Source organism: Brienomyrus brachyistius, unplaced genomic scaffold, assembly GCF_023856365.1.
Source record: "Brienomyrus brachyistius isolate T26 unplaced genomic scaffold, BBRACH_0.4 scaffold44, whole genome shotgun sequence".
Lineage (NCBI taxonomy): Eukaryota > Metazoa > Chordata > Actinopteri > Osteoglossiformes > Mormyridae > Brienomyrus > Brienomyrus brachyistius.
The window spans coordinates 1,554,613-1,566,274 of NW_026042319.1; the positions used below are offsets into that span (position 1 = coordinate 1,554,613).

Sequence of the window (11,662 nt, forward strand, 5' to 3'; positions counted from 1 at the left end):
AGATTTTCGTGAAAAGGTTTTCAGCTTGGCAATTCAGTGTGCGATAGACGTAAAATGACTGAAGCCAAACAACCAACGAAAGTATTTTATTTACACAAAATTAAATAGTGAAACTTGAGGCATTATAAAAATAGCTTTAATAAGAAATATACAGACTTTTTTTCAGTGCATAAATGACATTCATATGAACAATTTATATAACAGCACAATCAACAAATGTGTGTTAAATAATTTAACACAGTCATATTCTTGTAAGTCATCAATCTGTGTAATAAAATATGCATAATACCATTTAAATAGCCCTATGAATAAATAAACAGTCTGTCTTTGTGTTTGACCCTTCTTTCAAGCCTTGTAGAGTCGGAGGGGAAAAGTCACTTGCAGCTGAAATAAAAAAGCTTAATTGTAAAAACTCTACAGAAATAAAACAGGTGTACCGAAAATACAAACCAAAAGCTAAAAAGTGCTACATGACGGAAACGCCACATTTAACTGAATGACAGGCGGGTATAGAAAATGGATGTGTGAAAAGCTGTAGAATTGCAACGGAAGCACAAGGACTGTTGTTTTTACAGATGATTTTAGATTGCAAACAAACTGAAAAATGTTGTGATGTATGAATAAAGGTAACACAGGGATCCGTCTGCTACTCAAAGGGATGTTACCTGCACAAGACTGAATTGAACCGTCTGCCTTTCTCCAAACATGAAGCAGGATTTAAGCGGCAGGCGTGTCTGAGTCTGGTGCTGTTTTTCACCATGCAGTCACACCGATCAATATCAATTTCACAATCAGACATCCGATGACTGGCAGAAAATTCTAGAAGGGAAACAAAAACAGAAGGAATCAACATCCTCTCATTAAAAACTGCAAAAGCTTCCATCGGACTCATAAAATCTCCTAAGATTGCATGAGTGATGTCGAGTATGATGTAACTTCTGTAAGGACCTGATGTACAACACCATATAGTCATTAAGAATAATATTGAACAACATTAAGGGTAATACTAAACAACTGTGGTCATTTAACACCAGTGCAGTTAGCTACCCAGCGCTCTTGAACGAAGCACACCGAGTTTGCTGGATGGGTACGGAACACATCTGTCTGATGAGCAGTCCCATATCTGCCCACTTGGGCAAAGCCTGCTGGGGCCCTCGGAAGTGGAGCTGTGCAGAACAGGGTTGCAACTGCAAAGAGCCACAGCTGTACGTCAGATACCCTGAGTGTGATATCAAATGCTCCCACGCTGGTACCCTACTTCCGTCGAATTGAAAGACAAAGAACATCATTAACCGCTAGGAACAATCATTTACCCTTTAAAAAGTTACTTCCTTCTTCTTAAATGTCAACTGTGCTGCCTCTTTACCTAATAAACTATCAGGTGAAATGTCAAATATGTAGCATTGAATGACTATGACAATCCGCATTTTGTTTGACCTCGGGACCGCTGCACTTACCCGCTTCGCCCTTGGGTGGGAACGTGCCTTCGGATCAGTGCCGGCTCCATGCACTTGCACTCTGTGTGATTGGCAACCTTTATCAGCACTGGCTCAGGTCCATATTTAAACGGTATCACCGTCAAAAGCTGTGGAGGACTGAATGTTACACAGCATCTGACAAAAAAAGATCTCCTTTACAGGAATGTCACTAAATCAAAGCCCTTCAGAGGAGAAAAGACACACTTCCAGGTCATACAAATACACATCTGAAGTTCTCAAACCTGTCATGTCCATAACTGTCAACAGAAGGCAAAATGTGCCCATTAAAGCTGTCAAACAGAAAAGAACTCACAGTTTTGTTCACATAAGTCATGCTTGTGTTTTTGCATGATACACCTTCCTTGTTGCAACAGCCACTGCACCTAAAGACGGACACGCATGGCGGTTTGAAGAACATGCTGGTATGGGTGCCCAGCTCCTTGGCTACATCCACACACGTCTCCCTGGGCATGCACTGGGTCTTCTGCCACTCCTCATCAATTGCTGAGACACATAGATAACACGGTTGTGGGTGCAGCACACAGATGGGAAAAAAAGCTGCAGCCATGACTAGTTGAAATGATTTTGCATCGTCTTGCTTTTTGCGCTTGTATATTAATTGGCTCCTTGACGCTGAATCTACATGAACTGGCAGCTCGTCACCTTGCAGGATCTCCAGGCTGTAGGTCGCAGTAGCGGCCGCGTAGCGAGTGGATCGGCGCGAGTCGGTGCTCGCGGGCGTCTCGAGGTTCCTCAGCTTGAGGCGGCACTTCCAGAGCTTCCAGTCGGGAAAGTCTGTGAGCATCAGCAGCTCCTCCAGGCTTGAGGCCGACCTCACGTCCCTTTCCCACTTTTCCAGGTTCCCTGTCTGTCAGGGGGGTTACAGAGCTAACATTCTGAGGCTTGGAGTACGGCCGTGGATTCAGAAAAACGAGTAAGCACGACGTACTTACCATAGCAATTTGAGAAAGCCCGACACCTATCTCACAGAACATCTTTAATTTATTATTATTTATTTGTTATTACTTAATAATAATTTAATTAATTAGTTTTACGTGTTAAGTCACCAGTCAAGCTTTCCGTTTTATCAGTGACGACCGATAAAATATCTATTCTAACGCGTTAGCGTAGCATGTTTTTTTAGAACAGTTCGGAAACGAGTAAATTGAAAGTTGAGTGGTTTTGACCACATATATTGATTAAACAAAGGTGGAAAAACTTGTATCTCACTTGAAATTTTAAAATTATCTGCGTATATTACAGCGTAATTTCATAGGGCTCCACAAGAGGGCGTCATATTCCCACGCCGTTTATCATGGTCGTACCTTAAAATGACAATGAAATGTTTACTTAAGCAAAGGCTTTTCTTCAACAAAACTACCCTCTTTTGGTGGTATCGTTTCAGTTAAAATACATAAAGAGCATGACATTTCATTAGAACTGGAAGATGTACGCGAAATGTAAAATTTTTTTACGCATCTACCAGTCTAAAGGTAATCATTCGCCTAATGCAGATTCAGTTGGCTTCTTGCATCTGTATACAATATAAAACTGTAACAGAAAGTTGGCTTTAAAACTTGGAATCAGTGCAAACCCTTTTCCCTATTTATGAAGGTTTGGCTCAGTGCTGGGTACTTTTCAGCCACATATCCTTGTAAACAGTAGGTAGAAAGTTTCGCATATGCTGTGCACATCTGCACATCACAACAGACAAAACTTACTCATTTTCGAACCTCCACATTTCACGATTGCTCCTGTTCAGATTTAGGAGCTGGATCCGTGTTGTCAGTGCTGTTACAAAGTATATTGACAGGCGTTCCACCCTGACATTTGTTCTACACAACAAAATAGCATCCGGCTCAATTCGCCGGTTGAAAACAGGGCTTGCCATGACCTGATTCCAAGCTATTCCATTTCCTTACATAAGACATGTTAGGATAAAGTCCTGGGCCAGTCCCACACAATGAGGACCGGATGGAAGTGTGGAAGCTGAATGGGTTTAATGATAAGATTGGCAGAGGTGGCAGTGTTAATGGGGGAATAATCACCAGGCAGCTAATGAGCTGCAGATGTGCCCAGGTGCTCTGACGTCAGACCTTCACAAAAGGCACTGTGCCCAACACCAGTGCTTTGTCATGTGTTGGATACCCCGCTATTTTCTGCCATGATTTTATCGTGCCCCGCCACTGCATTTGAGATATTAGATGTATAAAAATGAGCATGAAACACATACAATGCTCCGTCCCCTTGGTAGTTCTGTGAGATGAGCAAAGCGCAGAAGATATGGTAGACCAGGGTGGCCTGTGCTTGGGGGGCAAGACAGGATGTCGTGAGATGTTCAGCTGGTCTGCTGTATTCTTCCCGGCCTACGCAATGCATGAGTCTGCTGATCTTTTCAATATGCAAGGGTGGTGCAGCCTGCTTCCACTTTAACCGGACAAAGTACGAGGGGGGAAGGATTTGAGGATTAAAAACAAGGGAGTTTTTCATTTGTAGTTTAGTCTAGAAGCAGGCAAGAAGCACATTACTGGGATGTAGTGTGGCGACTGCGGAACAGGGGACATGCAACCCAATGTCTATGAACCCAAAAAACATCATCTTAGTCGATCCACAGAGCTGCACTTCCTGTCCATCTGCTAAGGCAGTTCCTGTTTCAGACAAATTGGCGACCCCCTCCCTGACACTAGCTCCCCTTTAAGTCAATGGACATCACTTATGCATGCACCACAAAGACCTGTATACCTGTAATACTCTTTTTGTGTGGTGTATTGATTTCTTAAAGATCATTATTTTTTTGTCCCCAGTAATGCAACCTGCTTTTACTACATTCATTCGTATATCCATTTTCCGACCACTTATATTAGTTGAAGTAATTAACTAATATAAGAGTTAAAGTGTCTGTGCATCACAATCTGTGAGCAATAAGATCTCCTTATTCACAGTTAAATTCATGTTTGGTGGGTGTGATTTTTGCATTGAAAATTAGTAATCTGCATAGACAATTTTCCTTAGAAGGTAACGTAAACTTTTAACCTTTATGTCGGCTGATCAGTTAACACTGGGGTTGGGTTACAGTTTATTGTTACTTTTCCATATTAGCGCAGTGACATTTAATCTTTATCATTCCTCTGCTATCTTTGAAACCTGTGAATAAAAAAAGCCTGTTATGAAGACAGAAGCATATTCTTGCTCGCCAGCCATCAAAAAACAGGACAGATGACTTACCCTCTGAGTGCTGCGGAGCTCGACTGTCTGCGCCAACCTCAAATACAACACCAGCAGATTCATCACCAAAACCATGACGTGTGTCTTCATCGTTCCTGAAGCGGTCTGGGCTGGGACCAGCTGGAGGGGCAGTTACATAGCCACTGAGAAGGGGAGGAGTGGGTGGGGGGTTGTGTGGGCAGGGGGGGAGGCAGAGGGGGGAGAGTAGAGGCCCCAAATGAGCGTATACAGTTCCTTGGGCAGCACGTGCATGTAACTTGGGGTACATGCCAGCCTGTGGTTGTGAACCCATTTGAAGGGAATGGGTGCCACTGGGAGATGGCATAAAGGCGCTCTGGAACATGGCCAAAGACCAGAGATGTCTGTAGAGCAACCGGTGAGATTTTCAGGTCCAAGGGCAGTTTGTCAGGGAAAATCAGAGAGCATCCTAGTACATACATCACAGCTGCATCCAGGCAACCTCAGAAGAGTAAAGATAGTGCTTCTAGCATCCAAAACACCAGGAGCAGGCAGATAGGATGATGGGTCAAAGCAAGGTCAGAAAGCAGAGTTTAGTGCCCCTCCTGCGTGGCTAAAGGCTTCTCCCATCTTCCCCAAGTCACTGGATCCACCATCTAAGTTTTCCCAGCTCATAGGGAAGCATAGAGGAACATGTGGTGTAAATGAGATCCAGACTTTGCAAAGTAGGCCTGGCCTCCCCCAGCTCTGACCCCCCCCCCCAAAAGGGGAGAAGTGTGTTCATCCACTGGGGGAAGAGAGTCGCAAACAGGCTTATTTGCTAATGGTGGAAACCACTATTATTCTCTCAGTAGCAGTTAAGAGCTGATCTTCTGTGTAATACTCAGAGCTACTGTAATTAGGCAACTTTAGTGGTTCACATACCATGAAGACACACAGATAATTACACACGAGGCATGATTTATTAAATATCAACACATTCATCTATCACCAAGTTCCACTCCAAGTTCCAAAGGAAGTGTTTAACTACAGAGCCCATCAAACACCATATATTACACAGTGCTCTCATACACAAAAAATCAACAGTGAAACAGTTGTATGATGTTGCAATTCTTTTAAAAATAGTGCTTTCATATATTCTCTTTCGAAAATAATTATAGACAAATGATACTATAAAAATATACTACACCATAGCTCATTTATTTTTATGTAAGGATATAAGAAGCCAAATTTATCAACCCATTAAGATCAAGCTCTATAATTAAAGGTACATTAATACAGAGCTGAGATTAATGTTCAAGAACACACAGTGAGTCTTCTATTCTTAAACATGGTTATGATAGAAGTAAACCTAGTAGTTCCTAATTCAGGTATCCCCTATTTTTGATTGCCATTCTTTTGCCCCCTCGAACCCATTGGTCCCAGAACGAAAGTCCTTGATTGCTTGATTGATTTCTTCTTCTGTATTCATAACAAAAGGACCTTAAAGAAACCAAAAAAAAATCCACATTGGTTAGCTCCTGTAACCAGACCAGCTTTAAAGCTTATCAAGAACAATTATGGGTATACAGTTTTAATTCAAATTGCAGACAGCAGTTTAATACAATACAAACGGCACCCATCCCTTCTCCCAAGTAAAAATGAAAGCTACTCTACCGCGTTGGACAATGGGTTCATTGATTGGTTCTCCAGCAATTAGCACAAAGTGGCAAAGTTCAGATCCCTAAAATATTAAAAGTGGAAAAAACAAAATGAAAATTCACTCAAAACAGCCCAACAAGGCTATGCAGTGGAGAAAATGAAATGTAATAAAGCTTAATGCAATAAAATTAAACTTTGGTCGCCGTTATGCTGTGTGCTACACTTGTACCTTATTTTCAACGACAACACAGTCACCATCATCCAACACCACTGTGTGATGTGGGTCTATTTTCCTCTGGTACATATCAGGACCTTCAAAGGAAACGGGGGAAAACTCAAGTTAAACAAACTCCTGTTTTTCTCTGCCTCAGGGATGTGCAGTTGGACCAGGAAGGCCACAGAGCGGCATCTGCTGCTAATGAGGACGTATAACATCGAGCGGCCCACTTTGCTTTCTAACTTCAAAGCCACACAATCGGGACGTGGTGAGATATTTCCTATTTACTTGATTATTGTTCTCTTTTATGACTCGTACACCTTATGAGGGGTGGTTCACATTATGCTTACTCACCAACATGGAGGCATCCAGAAAGAGTGTAGATGAATGATGTCCATCCTAGGAAAAAAAAAATCTTAATAAATGAACCAATTAACCTGCAGGCAAATTCTCCAAAAAAAAGTTTTTGACCAAAAAAAGCAACACAGAATGTCTGAATTTGATTTGTATTACTTTCTTTGACTTTAAAGCTCTCTGATTGTGAGAAGACCAACTGATTGATTTTGAACTTCTATTGGTACAAATGTCAAATTCAGATTTTGGATTTTTCTTCTTTATCATGTCATATCAAGCCCACTTATCAAATCTATTGACACAATGTAAACATATGATGTGAAATCCTAACCATCTAGGACACAATTCAGCATTTTACAAGTAACTGACACTTTCCAAAACGCAACATTAATTCCGTTAATCGTTACAGGTCCCATGGCAGCACTGGTAACAGGATCCCATTGACCGACAGCGTGCTCTTGCACTCGAGAACAAAGGGCTTTTGACAGAACCGTGACTGCGGGGCACCCCGTGAGAGGTCAGAGGTGACGTTGTCCGGTTTTCAGAAAAGCTGGGGTTATGTTAAGGGACAGATTCTGAGCTTCTGCTGGGAGTCCAGGAAGGCTTGCACACCTTGTTGGTAGATTTGGAAACTGAAGGCAGATTTGGAGCACTTTATAAATCAGCATAAAATGTGGATCTCATTTCAACAGAATTCAAATGAGTGCTGCAGATTTCAGTCTGCCTGTTTACAGAAATCAGGTACCATGATACATGATACTGAAGCACTTTAAAACATGTGACCTTTTATTATTCATAATCGTTCCTCTGATGACATGTTTACTTCAGCTGCTTGTGGGAGGTTTAATACTTTATTCAGGGAGAAAGCTTAAGGACCCAGAAGATGTCTTTTACGGCAGCAATGTTCAGGTTACAGATTGCATGTCCTTGACCACAGCAATACTCAGTAAAGTGATATCATTCGGACCAAAGAGGATGCAAAACAGATACTAATGTTGAGGAGTAATTTCCGTTATAGTTAATATGTAAGGTATCATTTAACACATTTTTAATTCTTTCAAAAAGTTGATTCCGCTCTCACCTAAAGCCACTGCTTGAGTGTGCTTTGCGCCAGAATCCAGCTTAAAGTCAAGATAAGTTGTCGGGGTTCTTGTGTAGACTTTGGACTACAAGAAAGGAAAAGGAGTTGGACAGGGTTCTGAAGAAATAAAGAGAGACATTAGGTAATGCATGATATTATTTATCTGACTGGAAGACATCCATATCTAAATGAACTTCATTGCTTCCGTGTCCAATTCTTGCTTTGCCCTCTAAGTAATATGGCAAGGAATTTCCAAGAGGTTACCATAGTTTAACTTTCGTGAGTAAAAATGTAAACAGAAAACAAAACAAGACTGAATACTGTAAATTTAGACGCCGAAAAGCCCACTTTATTATTTTCACTGAAGTGAAAGGTTCTGTGCCAGAGATTTTAATTTGGACCATTTTCTCAGTGACGCACAAAGTCATTAGTCTGCATACTATGGAGTTTTACAGCTGCTTTGGGACAGGCAAAGGTGCCATTCAAACACTGCAAATAATAAAGAGTGTTACTCTTAAGAACTAATCCAATAATCTAAACAGTCCCCTCATTGAAGCATTTATGAGAGCGTGGATGGCTCTGCTCTTTGAATCTCACTAACAGGCAGTCACAAAAACCCTCCAACAGTACTACTGGCTGTGCGAAATCTGACCCCAGGCTAAATTACAGCCAGTACATGTGAGCACACAGCCATGCTGACGGCCTTTTGGGGCTATGGCGACGTCGGGGATTACAGCAGTCACGCCGCGAGGGCCCCGACATGGAAATCCCACCACCACAGTCCCTGGGAAAGGGGAAGCAGGGTGTCTGGCCTGCATTAACCCTGGCAATTGTATTAAACTTCTTCTGCCCCACACAAGCTCAACAGGAAGACGCATTAGCATTTAAACCATTAAAAGCACATTTCCACATAAATCTGTTTCCCATTTCCTGGCCGGGCTCTGGGCAGACTGGAGCGAGGACACTACTGTGATTTCAATTAACGTGGACGATTTCAGATAATAGATCATAGGCCCCAACTCTGCCGTTACACCACAGAGGAGTGTTAAGAGGGCAGCCGAGTTTTTAACTTCAAAAGCATAAATCACGCTAGGTGCTTCTTGCTCACACTGGATGCCAACTGCAAAGAAATCTCAAATTATTTATACTCCTCTGGCTCTCTTCCCTCCTCTTGATGGCAGAAAGGTAGTTTTATTATGCTGAATGGGCCCCCGCATCCAAATGGCAACTCATAAGCCCAGCGCATGATCAGACATTTGCAGTCATGCTCTTAAGTAAGTAATCTCTAATAACCTTACTAAAAGTCCAGATATAACTATATAGAGTACAGAAGAAATGTGTCAAATTAAATGCTTAATTTCACTTTGAACAAGTACTGAATAATAAATGACAAGTTTAACAATCCAAAAAGTTCCAAGCCTGTGCTTGTTGTAAAATGCAAAATTATAACTTTTATAAAAAAAGAAGAAATTATGTGAAGTTTCTCCAATTAACACAAGATCCCAGCCTTGCCGGTGTTTCAACTCCTCATATTTTGAAGCAACTTTCAATTGCCTACTTATTTCTGTAAGTGGCATTTGGTGGTGAAAAGACCACCAATCGGCCAAATCACAGTCTCAGCTAAAACAAATCACAAACCTTTTTTTACAATATAGGCCTGGAGAAGCAGATCATTTCTTAGTGTATGTAGTTGATACAGCTTCTACATTTACATGACGTTCTTGTGCAATCAAGCATCTTAAACATACACAGCCCCATCTTCTCTTCCCATCTCGCACTCATTTATGATGAGGCGTTTTGTACTTCCCCATCACCATACGGGAAGACGGACTTATATAATTATGAGGCCTCACCTTGACTCCCAGTCCCTCCCCAGAGATGACGGCCACGGTAACTCCTCCCTGGCTGGGCTTGGGCACATCGCTGCTCTTAATCTCCTGGTACTGTGGCTCCACCATCTTGTCAGCTGCTCTGAGGTTCACCCACAGCTGGAGGCCATGGATGGGCTCGTCGGACACGGGCATCTCCGCATGGACCACCCCGCGGCCCGCCGTCATCCACTGCCCACACGGACAGACCCTCGCATTACCGCCGGGCATCCATCCACCATCAACTGACCGCCAAATACCATGTGACCACCGCACATCTCATGGTTGTTGACAGTCAAACTCAACTCAACATCACATTACAGTTGACGGTCTTCATTTATTACTTTGCGGAAAAAGAAAATATGATCTGTTGGCAGGCCTGCACTTCAAGACATCTTCTCAGTAGAGGTGCTACCTATCATACTTTACAGGAGCATCCCATATTGTAAAATAAAACGCTATTTCTCCTGTATTTTTGGGCCCCGCCCTTCCTTTACCCGTTTGACAGATTTTACCATCTTACTTCTTCCTTTTCAAAGTGACCCCCTGACTTCTAAGTGGTAAATGATTAGACAGAATTCCTAGTCTTCCACTACGGAAGATACAATCGCCACCGTTATTTTCACAGTTAGACGTTTAGCTCTGGTGCTGCTAATTTTTAATACTGATAAAGTTTAAATGATGGCCAAGATACTGGTATCTTGGTTTTTAACAAATATCAGGTGATACCGATATGTGAACTGATATATCATGCATGTTTACAGAGTGCATCTTGTTAGATGGCACTCCTTAATGAAACCATTTTGTCTGTGAACTACCAAAGACGATCTTTATATTTAGTGTGAGCAATTCTGTTGTGTACCCAGGAAATAAGACTACTGACGTGTTAATTATACATATTTGAGTGAAAATCTCCTTTTTTTATCCTATGTACACTCAGGCATCACCTGCAGGTCCCCAGGGCCGAGTCTCCCACTATGTCCACAGTTATCCTCATGAGCAGACACACCTTGTAAGAGGTAGGTCACCTGAACGAGGTCATCGTGGAGACCATTAGAAGCACAGCCACAAAGGGAGAAACTGCTGTAACAGAAGATCTTCACATTTCCATAATGACAGTGTAAAACATTTACATGTTCGTGTTGATAACAGCCAGCTTTTAAACATTTAAGCATTATGTTTCATAGAGCGATCCCCACACAAAAATTCCAGAAAACAGCATTTTAGTTGTTTGTTTAAAATATGCTGCACCAAAAACGACATGAACAGGCTGAAGGGTTTGTGCCAGGCTGGAGACCTGGCTGGAGAGACACTTACGGTTTCAAATCCCCGGTGAGGGTGGTCAGGAAACCCAGCCGGCTTGCTGACTTTAAACTCATCTAACATCAAAAACGGATCTAAGTTCCTCAGCTGTAACCAGAGAGAACGGTGACTAAGCAAAGAGGAATCATTCAGGAAAAAGGTGACATCTGTATATAACACGGCAGTTGCAGTGAATCTGCCACGCGAACTATAATCCTGCAGAGCGGGGTACGTTTCGATAGAGGGCGCCTGTGATCCAGGGCAGGAGCGCTCACCTCCTTTCGGCCGATGCTCCGGCGGACGCGGGCCCCGACGCCCTCCTCCTGCTCCACACTTAGCACAGTCTTCACGACTCTTCTTACTCTCATGGCGCGCAAACTTTTGAAATCTGCCTTATCTAGTGAACATGCAGTTTAAAACATAGCACTGTATATCGTACGGAATTATAACAAACGTGTTATATGGTTAAATCGTGTACTGACTAACAAACTTGACAACGAAATTTGCAATGCGATTTAAAGTTTTTGTAAGGTAGCCA

General features: G+C 42.3%; 2 protein-coding genes and 1 long non-coding RNA gene across 7 annotated transcripts; 1 reads left to right on the top strand and 2 right to left on the bottom strand.

The window, feature by feature from the left end:
* Positions 1 to 70: 70 nt before the first annotated feature.
* vegfd (vascular endothelial growth factor D) lies at positions 71 to 4,804 on the bottom strand. 4 transcript variants are annotated; one of them, XM_048999165.1, is made up of 7 exons: positions 4,704 to 4,804; positions 2,142 to 2,346; positions 1,792 to 1,982; positions 1,458 to 1,585; positions 1,072 to 1,187; positions 666 to 819; positions 71 to 384 (listed from the first exon to the last, which is right to left on the bottom strand). In XM_048999165.1, the coding sequence occupies exons 1-7, from the start codon at positions 4,791 to 4,793 to the stop codon at positions 375 to 377; spliced, it is 894 nt and encodes a 297-aa protein (XP_048855122.1). In that variant the 5' UTR covers positions 4,794 to 4,804; the 3' UTR covers positions 71 to 374. The 4 variants fall into 4 exon arrangements, with proteins under 4 accessions (XP_048855122.1, XP_048855121.1, XP_048855120.1 ...); XM_048999164.1 differs by having other exon boundaries at positions 1,048 to 1,187; XM_048999163.1 differs by having other exon boundaries at positions 1,792 to 2,346.
* Positions 2,285 to 7,420, top strand: LOC125722921 (uncharacterized). The gene is made up of 3 exons (XR_007386687.1): positions 2,285 to 2,412; positions 6,674 to 6,787; positions 7,283 to 7,420. It is a non-coding gene; the product is annotated as an uncharacterized LOC125722921 (long non-coding RNA).
* Positions 5,605 to 11,515, bottom strand: pir (pirin). 2 transcript variants are annotated; one of them, XM_048999172.1, is made up of 9 exons: positions 11,400 to 11,515; positions 11,140 to 11,232; positions 10,770 to 10,850; positions 9,808 to 10,014; positions 7,955 to 8,039; positions 6,874 to 6,918; positions 6,532 to 6,614; positions 6,318 to 6,384; positions 5,605 to 6,122 (listed from the first exon to the last, which is right to left on the bottom strand). In XM_048999172.1, exons 1-9 carry the CDS (start codon positions 11,490 to 11,492, stop codon positions 6,028 to 6,030), a joined length of 849 nt encoding a protein of 282 aa, XP_048855129.1. In that variant the 5' UTR covers positions 11,493 to 11,515; the 3' UTR covers positions 5,605 to 6,027. The 2 variants fall into 2 exon arrangements, with proteins under 2 accessions (XP_048855129.1, XP_048855128.1); XM_048999171.1 differs by having other exon boundaries at positions 5,605 to 6,143.
* Positions 11,516 to 11,662: the final 147 nt, after the last annotated feature.

Excerpts from the sequence above, each read along its gene's own strand:
- vegfd (XM_048999162.1), bottom strand. The coding sequence starts at position 4,793 with ATGAAGACACACGTCATGGTTTTGGTGATGAATCTGCTGGTGTTGTAT. Across the intron at positions 2,347-4,703 it reads AGCTCCGCAGCACTCAGAGG|ACAGGGAACCTGGAAAAGTG; the intron begins GTAAGTCATCTG and ends CCCCCCTGACAG. Across the intron at positions 1,188-1,457 it reads CCCACCCAAGGGCGAAGCGG|TTGCAACCCTGTTCTGCACA; the intron begins GTAAGTGCAGCG and ends GGCTCTTTGCAG.
- pir (XM_048999171.1), bottom strand. The coding sequence starts at position 11,492 with ATGAGAGTAAGAAGAGTCGTGAAGACTGTGCTAAGTGTGGAGCAGGAG. Across the intron at positions 11,233-11,399 it reads GGAGCATCGGCCGAAAGGAG|CTGAGGAACTTAGATCCGTT; the intron begins GTGAGCGCTCCT and ends CTCTGGTTACAG. Across the intron at positions 6,385-6,531 it reads GTGTTGTCGTTGAAAATAAG|GGATCTGAACTTTGCCACTT; the intron begins GTACAAGTGTAG and ends TTAATATTTTAG.